Source organism: Anomalospiza imberbis, chromosome 14 (genome assembly GCF_031753505.1).
Source record: "Anomalospiza imberbis isolate Cuckoo-Finch-1a 21T00152 chromosome 14, ASM3175350v1, whole genome shotgun sequence".
Lineage (NCBI taxonomy): Eukaryota > Metazoa > Chordata > Aves > Passeriformes > Viduidae > Anomalospiza > Anomalospiza imberbis.
The window spans coordinates 7,870,082-7,889,159 of NC_089694.1; the positions used below are offsets into that span (position 1 = coordinate 7,870,082).

The 19,078-nt window shown below is 46.2% G+C and overlaps 2 protein-coding genes across 2 annotated transcripts; one reads left to right on the top strand and one right to left on the bottom strand.

Moving 5' to 3' along the window:
* On the bottom strand, nucleotides 1–2,167 carry LOC137482443 (nyctalopin-like). The gene has a single exon (XM_068204745.1). It carries the CDS (start codon nucleotides 1,624–1,626, stop codon nucleotides 205–207), a length of 1,422 nt encoding a protein of 473 aa, XP_068060846.1. The 5' UTR covers nucleotides 1,627–2,167; the 3' UTR covers nucleotides 1–204.
* Nucleotides 2,168–11,034: 8,867 nt separating this feature from the next.
* On the top strand, nucleotides 11,035–13,019 carry AGTR2 (angiotensin II receptor type 2). Its single transcript, XM_068204746.1, has one exon. The coding sequence runs from the start codon at nucleotides 11,492–11,494 to the stop codon at nucleotides 12,590–12,592; it is 1,101 nt and encodes a 366-aa protein (XP_068060847.1). The 5' UTR covers nucleotides 11,035–11,491; the 3' UTR covers nucleotides 12,593–13,019.
* The last annotated feature ends 6,059 nt before the right edge of the window (nucleotides 13,020–19,078 follow it).

Below are 19,078 nucleotides of genomic sequence, written 5' to 3' on the forward strand. Positions count from 1 at the left end.
CCTGAACTTGCCAACGTGAGCATTTGCACTGAGTTTTGATGTTAGCATTTCAGATTAGATTATTGCCCATAAATGAAATAATACATTCCTATATAATGAAATCCCTTTATTTCCATATAAAACCCACCTGTCATGAAAACCACTGTTCATAAACAAGTTTCAAGAACACAAACAAGCAGCCTCCACTTTATAATTAAAACACCATTAAAACGTGCCCACCGCAGTGCCCCATCCCCTCTCGTTGTACCACGTGTGGCAGGCAAGTGCCAGCAGGATGAGCTGGCCGGGCAGAGCGGGGGGCCTGGGGGCCACGCTGGTGCCGGCCACCCTGCACTTGTCTTCACTGGCCAGCTGCAGTGGCACGGTGCAGCCCCCCAGGTGCCCAGGTTGGGGCTCCTCAGGTGCTGTTGTGTTGGCAGGGCCCGGGAAGGCGCAGTCCAGCCCCTCGATGACCGCCCGGCGCGTGGAGCGCCAGAACCAGAGCATGCTGCAGTCACACCTCCAGGGGTTGTGGGACAGGAACACGTACCTCAGCTTGGTCAGTTCGGAGAACAGCCGCGTGGGCAGGGAGCTGAGGTTATTTTTGCTCAGGTGAAGGAAGTGCAGCTTGTTTAGGTGTAAAAAAGCAGAGTCTGAGATCGAGGAGATCTGGTTGTTGTTCAGGTACAAGTTTCTCAAGTTGAGCAGCTGTCTGAAGGTGCAGTCGACAGCAGTGATTCTGTTAGCTTCAAGGTGCATGGTCTTGAGCTGGATCAATCCTTCAAAAAGCTGATTAGGCAAATCAGTGATGAAGTTGTGTCCTAAATTTAACATGCCCAGTCTGAGAAGCTTTGCAAAAGCTCCATTTTGAATGATCCATATCCGATTCTTCCTGAGATTCAGATCGTACAGGGTTTCCAGGTCCTTCAGGGAATCTCTGCCGATGGCTTCTATGTGATTGCCCTCCAGGGACAGCCTGGTGAGGCTGGAGAGGTTCCTAAAGGCTTGTGGGACATACCTCATGTTATTGGAGGCTAAATCAAGCCTTTCTAAAGAAGGCAAGTGTGAAAATAGAAGTGGGTGGATTTCGAAGATATTGCAGTGGGACAAATCCAGGCTGATGAGGTTTAGTAGTCCTCTGAAAGTGTTTGCGTGCAGGTAGGTGAGGCGTGAGTTCCTGCTGAGGTGCAGCTCTTGCAGCCTGCTGAGAGCATGGAAAGTTCCTGGGGTCAGGAAAGTCAGATTGTTCCCATCTAGCCAGAGGCTGTGAAGGAAAGTCAGGTTTCTGAAGGTGTTGGTGTTGAGCATCCGCAAATAATTGTTGGAGAGGTTTAGAGAGATGGTGGATGGTGCTATTTCTCCAGGTAGGGTTTTCAGTCCAGCTCTGTTGCAGAGGATTGTCTCTTCAGGTGTACATTTGCACATGCTTGGGCATGAATTGGAGACATTCAGAGCCAGCCCAGCCTTTGCTGCACAAGTAAATATAAATATAACGAGAAAGAACATGACCAGCCACACATCAGCCACAGCATCTAATACCTGATGGATAGTAGAGAAGGAGGCTAGAAAAAGAGCGTGTACCTTTTGGGCAGGTGAGCCGTGGGCAGGGCAGGGTCGGTTGGACTGTGCACAGTGAAAATAAATCATCTGGTTCTTCCTGCTGCAATCCCATGGGGATTAAGTGTTTAGGCACGTCAAAGCTGATTAAGTGCTGCCCTGAGAGGCAGGGAGACTTCTCAGCCCAGCATCATGCTCTGATAGTGGTTTTTCTCACCTCCAGCCCTCTGCAAACAGCAACAGGTAACAGACTTCCCCTGGCAGCTGTCTGGGAGAGGCTCCTGCTCATGGGTTATCACCATTCTCAGAGTCTGCTTGGCAGTTGGCTCAAAAAAACTCTTCTGGGAGGAATTTTTGTGATTTTCTGCAGCTGGAGCTTTCAGCAAAGGCAGTGGAAGGGGCTCTGCCATTCAGGTGTGAGGTGAGGGCACTCACCCCGACAGAGGCTGCACACACTGACAGATGCCCCAGGCTCAGGCTCAGGGATTTCCCTTGGTGATGGCTGTGACTCCCCTGCAGTAAAATGGGAGACTGCCAGGTGCTGTGCAAGCTTCATGTTCTCTGACATGAGAGACATTTCTGTGACATTTTTCTCTGGGAAAGCACAGAGGAGTGCTGTGTCCTGGCAGTGCTGCTTCCTGGGATAAGCCCTGAGCCATCTATGAGGGGTGAAAAATGAGCCCTGTGGTTGAAACATGGAGCACCCCAAGGGCACACTGTCCTTCCCAGGGCACTGCTTGTCTCCAGCAGGTCTGAAGATGCCACTGAGCAGCTGGAGCTGGACTTTGGTCCTTAAAATTCTGTGTCCTTGCCCCTGCTCTATTTTTTATCCTATATCCACAGTGCAAAGGGAAATGCATTTGGGGGCCTGATTGATGAACTCAACAGCCAGGGATCAGCAATCTCCAGACTGATCGTTCTGCAGGAGGACCAGACCCAGGGCTTGCAGCTGATGTGTCATTTGGGCAGCCAGTGACACAATTGCTGCTCTTGGTTTTTGTCACTCTAAATTTTTCTTCTCCACTTCTCTTTGCGGGAGTTCTCATGTGTTCTGATGCGCTTGAAGCACCTTTTCACAGGAAGGCACCCCCTGCCTTCCTGTGCATTTCCATGCTCTTAATTTCTTGGTCTGTCCCAGCTTTTTTCTTTTTTTTCATGTTTTACAGGTTGTGTTTTCTTTCTCTTCCCTGTTCTGCCAGCTCTGTCCAGACAGTGGCTAAACCTCCAAATATATAGCATGCCCAACAGTAAGTGTGACCTGGACAAGTTTGCAGCTCTGTTGTTTTCTCAGCAGGAGCAGATTATATTTCCTGTGCTGTTAAATTGCTATGTCGGCTTCAGCTAGTTCTCTTTTCTTCTTCATTTTTTCAAGCAACAATCCCCTGAAGAACAGCTTCTCCCTGGAAGCTTGGCCAGGATGATCATGTTGTGTAATGGAGACCAGCTGTAAACAACATCGTTTATTTAGCTACACAGGCTTTGGTGCAGTGTTACTGGGGCCAAAATCTGGTTTCCACCAAGAGCTGGAACTGTGCCCAGGGGCTGGTCCTGGGAGCCCCAGAGGAAGGTGGAAATGTGCACTGCTCACCCCATCCAGCTGATTGTGTTTGGGGTCTGGCCAAAGGTTTTTGTGGATGAATCTTTGTTTTCTGTATTCCTGGCTCAGCTGGGACTGCTCCTTTGAGGACATCACCTTGGAGGGGTGTCCTGCTTCTGGGGTCTCCATGGCTTCTCTTGCCTCCTGGTGCAGGACAGCTCGGAATATCCATCACTGCATGACTTTGTCAGTGCAACTCTGTGAAGGAGGCAGGTTTCTGCTATCTCTGTGCAGGACGAGTGAGCTGCACTGTGTGCTTGGGAATGCTCTTGCCTTTAGCTGAAGTTTGTAGCTCAGGCTGAAAAGGATGGATCTCTTTCTCTGGTGTCCCTTTTATTCTACACAGGGTTCATTTCTGGTTGTAATTCTGGTTGTAATTCCAGAAGTTTGTAGCTCAGGCTGAAAAGGATGGATCTCTTTCTCTGGTTCCCTTTTATTCTACACAGGGTTCATTTCTGGTTGTAATTCTGGTTGTAATTCCAGCAGTGTTACCGTGTTCTAGCTGTTAGTAAAACCCAGTGCTCTCTGTAGTGTAACTCTCCTTGATTTCATATTGGAAATTTTCAGACCAAAAGCATGCAGCTCCTGGAGCTCATTGCTGCCAGATGTTGCTTAACTGGACTAAAACACTGCGGTGGAGCAGGACCATGCAGCTGCAGAATGTTTCCTTGATTTAGAGCCTATAGGGCCAAGGAAACCCATAAATATCAAAGTGACCAGATTTTTACACTTTGTCACAGGTTTGGCAATTGCAGTTTCTCCCTGTAAGGATTCCACAAAGCATGGAGGTGGGGTGGCAGCTGCCTTGTGAGGATTTGGCTGTGGCTGCCTGAACTTACTGATGGCAGCCCAGGTTGCAGCTGCCCTTGGGGTGGAAGCAGTGCAGTGGTATGCCAACACTCAGCACTGTGGAGAGCTAAACCTTTGCTGGGGGCTGAGTGCTGGTCCAAGAGAGTGGCCACGGGAATGTCCTGTTGTGCTGCAGTGCCCAGTGCTTCTGTGCAAGAAGTGCTCAGCATTGCTGCAGCTTCCTGAGCATCTCTACTGCAGTCACTGCCACACCACGCTGCAGAGACAAGGTAAGGATGTGCTCCTTGAGAAGAACTGGCACATGAGTTTTTCCTCTACCTACCTTTTTAACAAGCTTTCCCTTTATGTTCTGTTCAAATATTAACATCTTGCTCTTGGGTTCTCTTTTCCAGGCACTGCTCTTTGTGCTCCACGTGCAGGGATTTTGATTGTCTCTCTCCATCTGCTTGGAGGGTTTCTGGAGTGCATCATGTGTTTTGGCTGAGGTGGCTCATCCACCCAGCTTTAATGGAAAAGCTGAACCACTGCAGGTCTTCTGTTAGAATGTATTCCACCCACCACATGACCATGGTTGTGTTTTTGTCTTTTTTTCAGTCACTAATTTATCTGACATCTGGGATTTATAGCCCAGCACATCCCCTTCAGAAATTATTTGTAGCTGATGTCAAGAGCCTTGCCTAATACCATCGATTTTAAGGAGATGAATTCTCTTTAGAAGATTCAGGCAGTAGTCAAAACATCTACTTTGGGATGGTCTTGCTGGTCTAATAAGTTAAAAGAGCAAGGTTTGTATTCTTTAAACTTTTTGTTGGGAAAAGATGGAATTAGTAGAATCACTTAATAGCTTTGTTGGTTAAAAGATTGATTAAATAATGTGGACTATGCAAATATCAGGAATAATCTGACACCCCCAAAGCTTTATCTAGCTGGTGAACTCCCTTTCGTGTGTATCTATATTCTTGGAACATAAGAGGAATTTCTAGTAAAAACACTTAAAAAGTGGGAAAGCTGTTGGCAGTGGTTATAGTTCAAAATGGCAAAGGGAGGAAGATCTTTATTTTTAAAAGATATCTGGGAAGAGACCTTTTGGATGCTCTGTAACTCTATAAAAATTTTCACAGAGTCCTAACTCTTCCTAAATACCGCCTTGAGACCCTAAAGAGAAATGTGAAGCATTCTCATCATCCTTTAAATGCCAGGCTATATACAACTATATTAGTTCAAATGAAGCAGAAGTTAGACAGGAGGGAATTTTCTTCCACAAGCTATGGGCACCGGTGTCTGGACTTCTGCTGCTCATCACAGCAACTGGTTTGAGAGAATTGAGGAGAAAATTACCTCTGGTGATAAGTTATGAAAGCTGACTGTGGGTTCCTGTTGTGGTCTCAGTTGCTGAAATGCTGCTCTGCCACTGATGCTGCTATGGCCATCAAGGCTCTGTGCCTGTTTTTGGCAAGCCCTGGAGTCTGGTGGTCTGTCTGGTGGTGGTGTTGGAGCATGGCTGGGAGCTGAGCAGCACTCAGGGATGGAATTTTGACCAAGTCCTGCTGCCTTCAGTAAGAGCAGGCATACCCCAAGAACAGGCAGTGGTGCCAGGGTGTGTGCGTTTCCTGCCTTTAATAGCAGCGGGTGCAGCTTGTTTTCAAAATCACTTATCTGCTTGTTTTCTTTACTACTTTTAGTAGCTTGTAAAATGCTTACAGCCAATAATTTGAACAAACAATGTCATGGAGGATAAGCTCAATCTTGGCAGTGCTGTTGGTTGGACACAAACATCTCTCATAAAATAAATGCTTTGGATAAGTTTTCTGCATGCTGAAGGTGGAAAGGGCATCCCTCTTCCCTCCCAAATGCCTCTGTCACACTCACTGAACTGCTCCAAAACTGACCTCTTCTAGCATAGCAAGTCTGTTCAATGGGACTAGATTCTCTCAGAGTATCTGATGGGCCCTGTCTGGGTGGCCCTTGTGGTCACTGCTGTGCTGCTGTGAAGTGAAAAAGCAGCACTTTCCCCAAGCCTGCTTAGTTCTTCCACATGAAATCATGCCTCCAGCAGGGAGAGTGAAACACTGGCCAAGGTCTTGCCTTTGAGAATGCTGGCAGTTCTCCCTCTTGGCCGAAACACTGGGTTTGCAGACAGCCACTGCCAGAACTGATCACACTTCAGAGGTACCTGAGACAGTGCTAGGACCACAACTGACCCAGCAAGAACCAGGGGTGCTGGATGGGAATGGGACTCACTGCCTCGGCCTTCAGCCTTCAGGGTCACTGCTCGCAGCTGCTCCCTTCCCTGAGTCCCCAAAAAGGATGCAAGCAATCAGCTTTCTCTGAAGGAGTGCTCTGGGGCTGGGGAAGGGGGAGCTAGATTCTCCAATCTTACTTGCAGGACTGAGCAATGAATCCCTAAAGAAACCCTTAAATAAACAAATGCAGGAAGGAGGAATGCTTAGAAAAGTTTATGGAATGCTGGAATATTTGGCACAACACACCCCAGAATCACAGAATATTCTGGGTTGGAAGGGACCCACAAGGATCATCAGGTCCAGCTCTTCCAGCCCATGCAGGGATCAAACCTGCAATCTTGGCATTATTAGCACCATGCTCCATCCAGCTGAGCTAATCCCAGGGTCTGGCATGATGAAAATCATCATTGCCCTGGTAGTTGGTGCTGGATCCCAACTCCTGCTGCCAGCCCTGGGACCAGGGAGTCAGGGGATCCTGCTGTAAATCAACACCAGACACAGCCACAGTGATCTGTGTTGGGTTATGCATCCTGGGGAGCACATTTATAAAAGATTTTTTTCCCTCTTGCTTTCTCTAAAGGGAACAAATCAAGCTCATGAATCCAGTTTGCATCTGGATCTCACATTACTTTGAGCCTTTGGCAGGCTGGCAAGGTTTAGCCTCCAGAGGTGGCTCTGACAGCCTGCTGGCACTGTCATAGGCTCCTTGTTTGGAATATTCCATCCCTGAAAGCGGCAGCACTTCCCTGCAACGCCCAAGACCTAGGACTTGGAGTGCATGGACCCTTTTCTTTTTATTTGTACAGTTAATCAGAAGGTGCTATTTGAATTGTATGTGGTGGTGGTTCGGGGTTTTTTGGGTTTGGGTTTTTTTTAAACACTTCTGACCTTTTGACCTCTTTAGGTGCATAGGCTTGAGGATAGAAAGACAAACCTAAGGGCTGTATGTGGGCCTGCAGCAAATTTCTTGCTCCTCTTGAACTGTGAATTTTTTAGTTGGTGTAGAAGGCTTACTCAAAATCCGTCCCGAAATTCAACCCCCAGACACCTCAAGCTTCAACTAATTTAAAATCAAACGGGTCTTCTGTTGAAAACTCTCAGCTTTTGTAACTTTGCAGTCAGATGAGCAGTAAAAAAGCTCTGCCCGGTGCTGAGCTGTGTGCTGGGCTCTGCTGCAGCAGATCCATGTGCTGGATTTACCAGCCTGGCTGTGGAAAACAAATCCCACAGGCTCAGGGGGCATTAGCTCAGCTGTAACACTACATGGCATGAGGTTGTTTTCTGCATGGACAACTTGAGCATCTGTTTTACATCCATACAAGATGCTCAGAAATAGTGAGAGGAAGAAAGAAATGGTGGGGGAAATAGAGAGATTTGTGAGAGGAAGCTTTGCAGTGAGGACTTGGGATCAGATAAGGAATCGCATGCACTGAGCATTGGCAGGGGAAAGAATGGGAGCAGGATTTGCCAAAGGGCAGCCTGAGCTATGCCCCCCATTGCACTGCGTGCAGCAGGGCAATTTCTTGCCTGCTAAAGTCTCAATTCTGTAGGCAAAACAGAATAAACACAGTCAGTATCTGTAAGGATCGAAAGTTGTGTGGAAAGGAAAACTTTATATTTAAGTCTAAACAACTAGTATTTGTTATTTTTGAAAAATAAACATTCTTGTGCATTTTTTCCTTCACTGGGTGTATGCTGAAGAATGGAGCAAAACCTTTTACCAATGGTTTGTGTGCAACTAGCAGCAAAGACTCCTGGCTGAGGGTGTCCTGGCACATCTTGTTACCAAAAAATATTAATAAATATGGTTCAGAGTGAGTGCTGACATCTCAGGGCACTCACCAGTGGGCCAGCAGTCCTACAGACCCCAGGCAGGGTCTGTACTGGGGAAACTGGTGGCAGAAAGTGCATCTCTGCTCCTTTGCAGCAGGACTCATGACTTTCTCTTCTGTGTGCTTGCAGCCTGACAGTCCTGACCATGGACTGCTTTGTCATCATGTCCTTGAAGCAGTAAATCGTTGCACTGTGCTAAATAGAAATGTTGTGTGGGATTCCCTTTCTTTAAATAACTCAGTCTCCTTTTAGCACAGAAAATGCTAAGAACTGGACTTTGAATTATGAGGCAGATAAAGACAAAAGCTGACAAGGACTCTTCTCTCTGTCTTGAATGTGGCACTCACCTCCAGGGGATGGGTGTATATGAGTTTGCTGATAAGCTTTTTCAACACTCTCTGAAGCCTTTTTTGGTCAAAGACATAGCTGGGGCATGGTGAAAATGGTGAGACTGTTCTCCACAGCCTGCTCAGCCCTTGGTTGCCCTGAAGATGCTGTTAAAAGTCTGTTTTCCCCTGTTCCATCTCTCCTCTGGGTCACTCTGGTATCAGCAGAGCTGGTGATGGCTGTTGTCTCTGGTGTGCTGCACAGTCCTGGAGCATGGGCAGGCACTGGGGTTTCCCCAGGTCCCCACAGGTGGATACACCTCACCCCAAGGCTGTGCTGGTGTTCAGAGGATGGGATGAGCGTGGGTCCAGTGCTGGCTGGTGACTGAGAGCCAGGGGCAAAGGGATGTGTCACTGGCAGGGGCTCCAGTGGCTGCTTTCTGTCTGGCACATGAGCCTTGCTGGGGAGCACAGCACACAGTAGATGGGCAGCTGTTGCAGAGATCACACTCAGACATCAGGGCAAAATCTTTAAGCCTCTGGGTGCTTCCTTTGCCCCTGTTCTTACCCTCCAGGAGCCCCCTTGGAGCTCTTTCCATGGAGAGGAGGCTGGGGCCAGGCACAGATGTGACGCAAAGAAGGAGCAGATGTAAAAACTCTGTGTTGTGTGAATGGGAGTTGGCATGAGCTCGTTTTGGTCATGTCCTACCCCAGTGCAGCCTCAGAACCAAGCCTGCTCTCAGCCACATCCTGCTGCCTGATTTGCCCTGATTTGTCCTGCTGCCCTCCTCAGTCCCAGCAGTGTGCATGTCTTTGCAAGGAATAGGGCAGTGGCTTTCCCGTTCTACCTGGGAGATGGGATCAGCCCCCTTACACAGGCAATGCTCTTGTGATGTTCCTCCACTTTCTGTCTGTCTGTGTTCACATTACAGTCAATTCTGCCAGGACTAACAGCCTATTTCATCCTCAAATGTGTTAGCCAGTGCTAGGACTCCACGGACTGCATGGGAGTGCTGCTGCCTTCAGAGATGCACAAATCCTTTCATGGAGGCTCCCACATGTTGTGTGTGCACGTGGAGGGCAGAGAGGGGCTGCGTGTGGGTGTAACCTCCTGGCCCAAGGGCTGCAGTAGAAAACCACAGGGATATTTGTGTGAATTTCCTTTTTCTTGCTTGCTTCATTTCCTTTTTTTTTTTTCCCTTTTTTTCTGGCTGTCTTGTTGCTCTCTCCTGATTTACTGCATGTGCTCACGTGGCCTTGGAAAGGGGGGCTCTCAAACTGTTTTGCTTCCAAAAGGAAAAGAAGCTGGCAGGCATTCATATTTCAGTTCTCGAGTTATGTAGGTTAAAGTCTCCCAGCGGGAAAGGGGAAGATATGAGAGAGCAGATTGCTGGTGGCAATACTCACCAGAAGGAAAACGGAAAAAAGGAGCACGCAATTCTGGAGGCTTGAGAGGTAGGTTTTCTATCTGCTGTTAGAACATAATTTCCATTTATTCGATTCCATTTGTGCTGGAATGTCTTGTGCCTGCAGTAAGAGGAGGAACGAGCAGCTCAGAGCAGATCCTAAGGCACCACTTGTTCATGACCAGAGAGGGGGAGTGTGTTTGTCAATGAAACCTTGCTCTCTGTCATGCAGTACAAGTGATTATGGTGTGCTTCCTCTGCTAGGAGTCAGGGAGCTATGTAATGCCTTGTGACTAGTTCTGAGATTTCAGCTTCTCTATGTTAAAGTGAAGGGCTCAGGATATAAGAGTTAAGGGTGAAATGGGACTCCAGACCCTCTCTGAATATTTGTGTTCCCAAACAAAAAAGCTTTCACTGGGTTTAGGACCTGTTTGAATACAGAACTTGGGCTTATGATCAACTATTTGTGGCTTTAAATACCAGAATGCTGTAGAAATTCCCTTGCTGAATTTTCATTGTTGAGATATGATAGTTAAAATTAAATTTTTGTCAGTATATCCAAAGTAGTATATTGTATATTTTGCATTGAGCAAAGGATAAGCTGCTGTACATTAAACTGTTGATACAGAAAAATATGTTTGAAATGGTCAGTTGCCTTCTGTTAAATGAGAGCTCATTATCCAAATCTGTTGTCTTGGTGAAAAGTTCTGTTATTTTTAGGGCTCCTTGAGAATTCTTAAATGCCTGACTGGTTCCACAAAAACTTAAGTAAAAATTAATTTCCTCTTTCTAGTATGTAAAATAAAATACTTGGGTATGATATCTTCTTCATTGACTTAGAAAGTCTTAAAGTTTGCAAAATGTCCTGCTCAGAGTGCAGACACAAGCTGTTGAAATGTAACAACGACAGACCTGTCAATTAACTCTCTTATTTTAGCTGTTTTATAGCTACATTTTCCCCTACTGAAATCCAGTTCTTATATTTGTAAATGAATGGCACATAGTACTGTCAAATCCAGTGCCTGCAAGGACTGAGTTTATTGCTTGTGTCTACATTGAAATTATCTCTTTTACTGTTCTGATTAAAGCTGTCATGAGGGAAGGAGATGCAGATAAGTGTCAGAAGGACACTGACAGTGAATGACATTTTGCAAAGACCCTTCAATGTCTTTGTGTCCAGCCCTGTGAACTGGGGAGGAAAAAAGAAATCACAGCTTGCTTTCCTAATAGTATTTTTAAATGGCTGCTTTCATGCCTGCCTTTTTATATTATTTTAACCGCTCAGAGTGCTGGAAATAGCATGATAAAACTGAGAAAAGGATCATGAGGAGCTTCAGCGTGGCCTTTGGGTCACAGAAGTTCCCAAAGTGTCTCCAGCTCCTGAGTCCATAATCCTTCTGCTCTGCTGGCCACAGAAGCACCATTTGTAATCACAGATAAACCCCAGCTGCTCTCTTCTCTGCCAGGCTAATTAAAAAGTGCTGTGACGTCCCTGGGGCTAATTGTGTTCTGTCAGTCGGGTGGAGGTAAGGAGTTCAGCAGGGCTGCCTGGTATTTCAGCACTCGGCTTACTGATATAACTTCAAATGGTTTTTATTTTATTGTGTCTGTGTGATTTTGGAGCTAAGACAGCTGCAGAGTGCATGTCTAACACACGGTTTCTGATCTGCAGGTGAGCGATAGGAAAGTGCTGCCAGCCCATGAATTTCCTGAAGAAACTTCCTTTCCACCAGCACCAACATGCAGAGCAACTACTCCCTGATTGTCACCACCAGGGAAAGTCTCCAAGTCCTGTCTACAGCACTGACAAACTCATCCCCTCCCTGCCCCCTTACCTCTTCAGATTATCAGTTTTCACTAATTCCAGCCCTCTTCTCTGCGGTTTTTGTTCTTGGCTTGGTTGGCAACAGTGTGGTGGTTGTGGTGCTCTGTCGTCACACTGGCCCCAAGACAGTTGCTAATGTCTACATTTTCAACTTGGCCATGGCAGACCTGCTGTGCCTGGCCACCCTCCCCTTCTGGGCCACCTACTACGCTCAGGGATACAACTGGCTCTTCGGGTCTCTCATGTGCAAGATCTCCAGTTCTGTCCTGTGTCTGAATATGTTTGCAAGTATTTTTTTCATTACGTGCATGAGCGTGGACCGGTACCACGCCATTGTCCATCCCATTCACTCCCAGAGGAGAACTCCACAACAAGCTTATTTTGTAGCATTGGTTGTGTGGGGCCTCGCCTGTTTGTCCTCCCTCCCAACTTTTTATTTCCGAGACACTTACTACGTTGAAAGCTTGGAGGTCAATGCTTGCATTATGGCCTTTCCTTATGAGAACTATGCAAAATGGTCTGTGGCAACGGCCTTCCTGAAAAACACCCTCGGCTTCTTCATCCCCTTGGCGGTGATCACCACCTGCTACATCTGGATCAGGAGGCACTTGCTTAAAGCACAGCAGTTTGGGAAAAGCAGGCAGAAGAGGGACAAAGTCCTGAAGCTGGTGGCTGCTGTTGTCATGGCCTTCCTGATTTCCTGGCTGCCATTCCACGTTTTAACATTTTTGAATGCTTTGGTTCACATGGACATCATCGACAGCTGTGAGGTGGTGGGGCTCATCGACACGGCGCTGCCCTTCGGCATCTGCATGGCCTTCGCCAACAGCTGCACCAACCCCCTGCTGTACTGCTTCATTGGCAACCAGTTCCAGGAGAAGCTGCACCGCCTGTTCAAGCGAAGAGTTCACCAGTTCAGCAGCCACCAGGAGAGCTCCTCTGCCCGGAAGGGCAGCTGCTTCAGAGAGGCCGAAACCCCCATGGGCAAAGAAGGGGAACCTGAGTCTTTCCTGTAGGCACTGGGGCATGATGTGGGGTGATGTCAGTGCAGCTGGATGTCCCTGCAGTGGTGACATTCCTTTCTCCTCTTCCTTTTATTTTGTGCCCATTCATTCACCAGCTGTTTGAAGGAGAATCTGGATTTGTCATACATGGGGATTTATTCCGCCTCCCTTTTTGCAACAAGAACTCAAGTTTTACACAGAGGGAAGGTTCTGACAAATAACTGTATTGATGGCATTTAAATATCAGCTTTTTGTATGGCTGAGATCAGGCAAGTGTTATGTGTAACACAAGAAGTCTTTACTGAAGGACCATTACACCATAGCTACAATTGCATAGGTGCTGAGTATTATACCCTAAACTGATTTTCTAAAAGAGATTCTCACTAGAGAATGTGTAAATAAAGCAGTGCAGATACTTCTGTACCTACCTGTAAGAAAATATTTTCACATTTATTTTGTATATTTTAATTTTTTTAAATAAATGGCTTGAGATGTGTGTAAAATGCATCAAATGTACTTTCAGCTTGCTTCAGCCTGGGATCCTGAGAATGTGTAGAGACATGGTTCTACAGACTGCTGAAGGTAGGAGGGTATTCTTGTGGGAAAGTAAAACCACAAAGTGCATGTTTTTATACCTTTCTCATAGCAGATAACATGTCCATAGGCCAGATGGTCCTTTCTTTGATTCAGGGTGGTCATTTGTGACACAAGTGCTGCAGGAAGTGAACATGCATTGTCCCACTGCTATGTGGGCATGCTGAGCCCCACTCACTGTCCAGCAGCCTTTGTGGCAAGGACTTGTAGATTGTGTGGACCTTTTGCATTTTAAATGTGAATTACTAATGTAAATTTGGAGTACTATATACAGAAATCCTGAGTGACTCTGTCTTTTCACCCAGAAGCCAAACCATGGTGTGAGTTTACTCATTTTAACTAAAAGAATGAATGAGAAAAAAAAAAAAGTGTTTGGGAAATGCTGATTCTATTTCGAGGTTGCTTTAGATGTTTATTTGAAATTTTATTTTGCTGCAGAGGTACCGGTCCTCTTGGACCCTTTGATGGGGGGTCTGTTATAGCACCTTTTACCATTGCCTGCAGGTTTTCCCCAGGGTGAGTGACCAAAGATCATTAGTTTCAGGGAATTGTCTCTGATATTAGAGTTACTCTTGAGGCTTGCATTCAGTTTTGATCTGGGGGTCAAGCCAGCCTCGCTGGAAGTCCCAGCTGGCTGGAAGCCCTGGCAACCTGGTGCAGGGTCACTTCTCAGGTAGGTAGGGGTAAGTTTCTTCACTGGATTATACAAGAAATGTGTGAGTCTCAGAGTGATGTGAGATGAAGAGTTTGTGCAGAACTTGGCAGAACAGGGCCTGACCATAAGTAACCCCCTCTCCCTGTCCTGCTCTGGTGTTCTCTAGTGGGGTATGTGGCTGGAGAGATGCTTATCCCTGAAAGCGGCAGAGCTATTAATGCAGCTGCCCTGGAATGTTTTTGTTGAAAGTGTTCCGAGGAGCTAATAGTGTCTGGGGTGTTGGGTATTTCTGGAAGGACAAACTGTTAATTGCTTAGCAATGTGGACAGACACACAGTTGTGCTACAGCAAAACAAACCAGCACACTTAGAAAATCACCAGGTGTTCAAGGCAGCAAGCTCAGAGGGATAATAAGAGGTTGTGGAAGCTTTTTACCTTTGCTGCAATACAGGTCAGTAATGAACACAAGTGGGACATTAATTGACATCTTTGGAGGCTCAAATCAAAAGCTAACCTGCACCACCTGACCTCCTGTGCTACAGCTGTGCCTGTCATGGGAGGAGGACAGGCTGCACGTTCTCTGCATGTCAGGATGGACCTGCTAAAAAACAACAGTGTTTTACAAGGATTGTGGCTTTTCCCTGGTGTGCACTTACCCTGATAGGGAAATACTACAGGAATCTGAAATCCAGTTGCATTTACAGCTGTGAGAGGCTGGAGAAAATGAGAATAAAGCTTTCCTGAGGAGAGAACAGCAATGCAGCATCTCCTACTGTTGTGGGACAAACCCATGGCTGGCTGCTGGAGGACAGGGATTGATAACCACTTGCAGGGCCTGAGACAGCTGCACCCAGTGTCACTCTCCTAGAAACAGGAGAACAAAAAAAGAGTATTAAATATGAGGTGAACTGAGAGGGGAGGAAAATTCTCTCTTTCAAAATGCAGTTTCAAAAGAAGTCTACCCTGAAGGTCATACTCTGCAAGAGTGACAAACTTAGTGACCCCAGTGTGACATTTTTGTTTGCTAGATCTGCCTTGTACCTCTAATAGGTCATGAATTTGAGCAGTGCGGTTAAACAAACATCCCAAAAATTCTGTCTTGTGAGGGGGGAAACAAGGGAGGTTCTGTATCAAGGATTTTGCTTTATTTTTAGAGCAAACTGATTAATGTTGACCTCTAAGAATTTCTTCTATCATACTCAAGTTCTTATGAGATTTTTGAGGGACTTTTAAAATAAAATGTGTGTGTGGGAGGGGTTTCACAGTTTCCGCATGTTCTGTTTATTTTTTCATGATTTTCAGCAAAAGAATGTGGACGGAAGTTTAAGCAGGTTTTTTTCCTTGCAATTTAGAAGTGTCTTTTTTCCTTTCAAGAGAAAATTTGGCTGATATTTGAAAATTATTCTGATGGCTATGCAGGGCTGCAGCCTCTGACAATCAGACCCCAATAGTTGCAAGGTGCTTTGCAAGCCCTGTGTTGCCTTAGGGTCTCCTAAAAAATGCAAACCCCTCTCCAAGGCAGGAGTTCTGCAGCCCTGTCATGGAGTGTGCAAGCCTGGGACCTGCTCAGGTCAGCCAGGCCGTCCCACAGCACCCACCTGGACTTTGGGACACTAGAGCCACTCACAGGTTTGGCAGGGACCTTGGGAGAGTGTGTGGCCACTTTGGGTTGCCCGCTCTGCAAGTGCAGAAAGATGAATTTATGAGCAACCACTGGGTTTTGGCTCTGCTGTGGTGCAGCAGCATCAGTGGAGAGGAGAGCCTGCTGTGGAAGGAGTGTTTTTTGATGTACCATGTAGAAATTCTGATGGGTTTGGAGAGGGAATTGTTCTGGGGCACTTCTGAACCTGTCAGACTGTCTTTCCCCAAAAAGAGATGGAAGGGATGGTTTCCTACATGGATCTGTCTGTCTCTGATGTTTGTGGCTTCCTTTTTCAGCTCTTGTTGATTGCTCAGACCACTTTGAGCATCCTGTGTGTGTCCCTGAGCTGACTGGACTACACAACTTAATGTACTCGGCAGAGAAAGCCACTGGCTTTTTTATTAGGAGCAAGTGCTGGGTGGTGAGCTAAATGTTTTGTTTATGTAAGATATACAATAAGAAATGTTTGGTACAGCATGTTCTCCCTGAGGAGTCAACATGGCCTGAATCTTGTGCTGGCACCCACTCAGCACAAGAGTTCTGGGAGTTCCTGCCCGATTCTGAGCAGGAATATCATCTTGCCACTCTGCAGCTGAGTGCCACAACTTGGCTTCCCTTCACACCTCCCCTTGTCCTGGTTGAAGGGTGAGGAGGTGCCAGGAAGCAAGTCAACTGCTCATGTTCCCCCATGAAAATGAGGCCTTTTGGATATTCTGAGTGTTCCTGGCAGGAATGCAGGAAACCTGAAGTGTGGGGATTGAGGTGGTCTGGAAGCCTTTGCTCCAAGCTGGCAGCCTTGCTGATCTCATCTGAAATCTCCTTCCCATGGAGGAAAATTGCTGCTGTTTTTGGGAAGGGCTGCTCCATTCTGCAAGGTCCTGGGATGTGCTTTGCTCACATCTGCCTGCTGCAGGATCCAGCTGGGTGCAACAGAGAGAAGCTTGTTCCTGTGTTCCTGGCTCTGCCAGGAAGGGTTTGAGTCTCCCATGGCTTTTTCTTACCAGATACCTGTCTACAGAAGGAGCCCAGGCTGCTGTCTGCAACATCCCATTTCCTCTGGTTTGGGGGCAGTGGTCATCCCATTGCTATGGCTGCGGCAGAGCATCCAGTGAGGCACCTGTCTGAGAGAGGATGCTGCCTCCTGTTTGCCAGCTTTCATTAGAACCAAAATGGGAAGGAAAAAATAGTAATAAAAACGGGTAAAAATTGAGATATTTTATTGAAAACAGTGGGGTTCTGGAATAGAGTGTCCCAGGATAGGGAGCAAGCCAACCTCTCTCATTGCCTCTTTCAAATGTTTACTTTCCACTTCCTCTTCAGCTGAGGCAGAGCCTGGATTTGACACTGTCAGCTCCAGATAGAACTCAGTTAATCCTCAAAGCACTTCACAGGGGCAAAGCAGAGGGACGTGGAAGTGGATGAGCGTCATGACATTAATTTCCCTGCCATGAGGTACATCTGAACTTGCCCCCATCCCCTTCTGACAGCCAGTAGCTCTTTGGAGTAAGCAAACATAAAATCACAAAGCTCTGCTTCATCCCTGTAAGACAAGCAGTTATGGGAAGCCAGGATCCAGTGTGATTTTTGGCTTCTAGTATTGTAAATTTAAATTAGAAAAGCAACAACTGCAATAGTGCAAGTGTGAATTATCTGACACAGCTGTCAGTTCTACACAACAGGCACCTAAAATGGAACAGAGACAAGGCTGTCTCTAGAAATCACACTTACCTTGCAGCAACTGTAAGAAACATTTCTAACAAGAAGGGAAATGGTAAAATCATTAAATGCATTTAGACGGAGATGTAATGGATATATGACATACAATTACTCTTGAACGATGCGTGGGAGAGCTTGTATGCAATGGAATAAAAAGATGTCACGTTCATATAATATATCCATGAGGGGACAGAACCAGCATTTAATTAGTACTGTTTAAACTTGGGTTTTACTGTGTGTTCTGCATTCCCTGGTGATGCCTCGAGGTTGTGCTCTGAATCTGTCTGCCCACACATATTGCAGTTCATTCATTGTGGAGGAAGTACATGCATGTAGGGCTGTTTGCTGTGCTGGAGGCACAGGACTGAACTCTGGACACAGAACTTGTCTGTGCCTTGAACTTGGCCCTTTGTGCCCTCAGCCATCCCAGCCCCAGGCACTCCGGGATGCCGCACTAGCCAGGGTGCAGTGCCATACCCAAAGCACAGCCTCCTTCAACAAGCACAAAAAAACATCTGCAGGAGCAGTCAGGACCGCATCCAAACACGAGCTCTTTCGCAACGGCAGGAAAGTGAACATGATGAATACAGCGTGTGCTAGGCATGCAGATGTGTCATGGCAGGGTGGAAAATATGTAGCAAGCACCCAGTCTCTGGAGAAAATGGAGCACTCCAAGAGGTGATGTTTATGTGACATACAACTATTTAAGGCCTTCACTTGCAGGGGAGCATGGTAAGTTTTCTCAGTAGATGCGGAGCAGCATTACTTTGTGGTTTTTGACTTTCTCTGGTGAGTGCTTTGAGGAATTTTACACATAGTGAAACGGATCGTATGGTGCTCACGTGCTCCATCTCACCCTGCAAACACCTCCACTAATCACAGCCAGGTTTCTTCCAAGGGAAGGACTCTGCAATTTGTCTCTCTATACATATCTCTACTGTGGTGATTATTAATCCCTTTTTATCATAAAGTGCTGAGTGTCCTTGTTTACTGTATTAGCTGTCTGCTGTCAGTAATGCTGCTCAGCATTTCAGTGGTTGGGAAATTCTGAAAGGCTGTTAGATAAGTACAGTGTACAGAATTTGTTCTTCAAAGTGATTGTGCTTCTTTGCAAGAGGATTCCTCCATGTGCGTTCAGTGTGCAGTAAAAATATTTGACAAAGGTCTGCTTAAGAATGTACTTCTAGACCAAGACAGACTTCATAATGTAATCAACATGTTTAATAGTGAAAATATTCATTTTTCTTTTAAATCTGTGCTAGTAGACTGCTGTAGCTCAGTATATATGAGCTTTTACTAGGGAAATTATACAACCCAAGGGAGTTGTTTTCAAGGACAAGTCTAAGTAAAAAAGACTTTATAGTATGATACTAAATACTCTGTATTAACTGGGTAAAGCCCTGTAGACTTCACTGGCACTCAGCCTGGGATCTGACAGCCTTTCATCTGATTTTATGTTGATCTTCCTCCCCTGCAGGAATGCAAAGAGACTTTTCTTTCACCACTGGAAAAGCCGAAAAAGAAATTACCAATAGGAGTCAGGAATGTTTATTCCTTCAGCTCTGAGTCACACATGAATCTGACCTATGACACAACAAGCTGCTTTTCTAGCTATTTTTATTCTGATGTTTGATACTTTGCAGGTAACTTTAGGATGGATGAGGAACACAAACAGGTAATGAAAACAAAAAGTTGTTAATGTTGGGCTACCCTGTAGCTAATTCAGCTGCAGTAGTACCCAGAACAGTCTTCATGCTGAAGGCAGGAGCAGATTTTATCCATACCCAATCTGGGTGGGAAATGATGTACTTGATTGCAAAGACAGCACTTGGGTTAAGCAAGACTTGTAAGGCATGCCATCAAAAAAAAAAAAAAATCCACCTTTTAAAAA

Coding starts and splice junctions, on each gene's coding strand:
- LOC137482443 (XM_068204745.1), bottom strand. CDS start 1,626: ATGATTTATTTTCACTGTGCACAGTCCAACCGACCCTGCCCTGCCCAC.
- AGTR2 (XM_068204746.1), top strand. CDS start 11,492: ATGCAGAGCAACTACTCCCTGATTGTCACCACCAGGGAAAGTCTCCAA.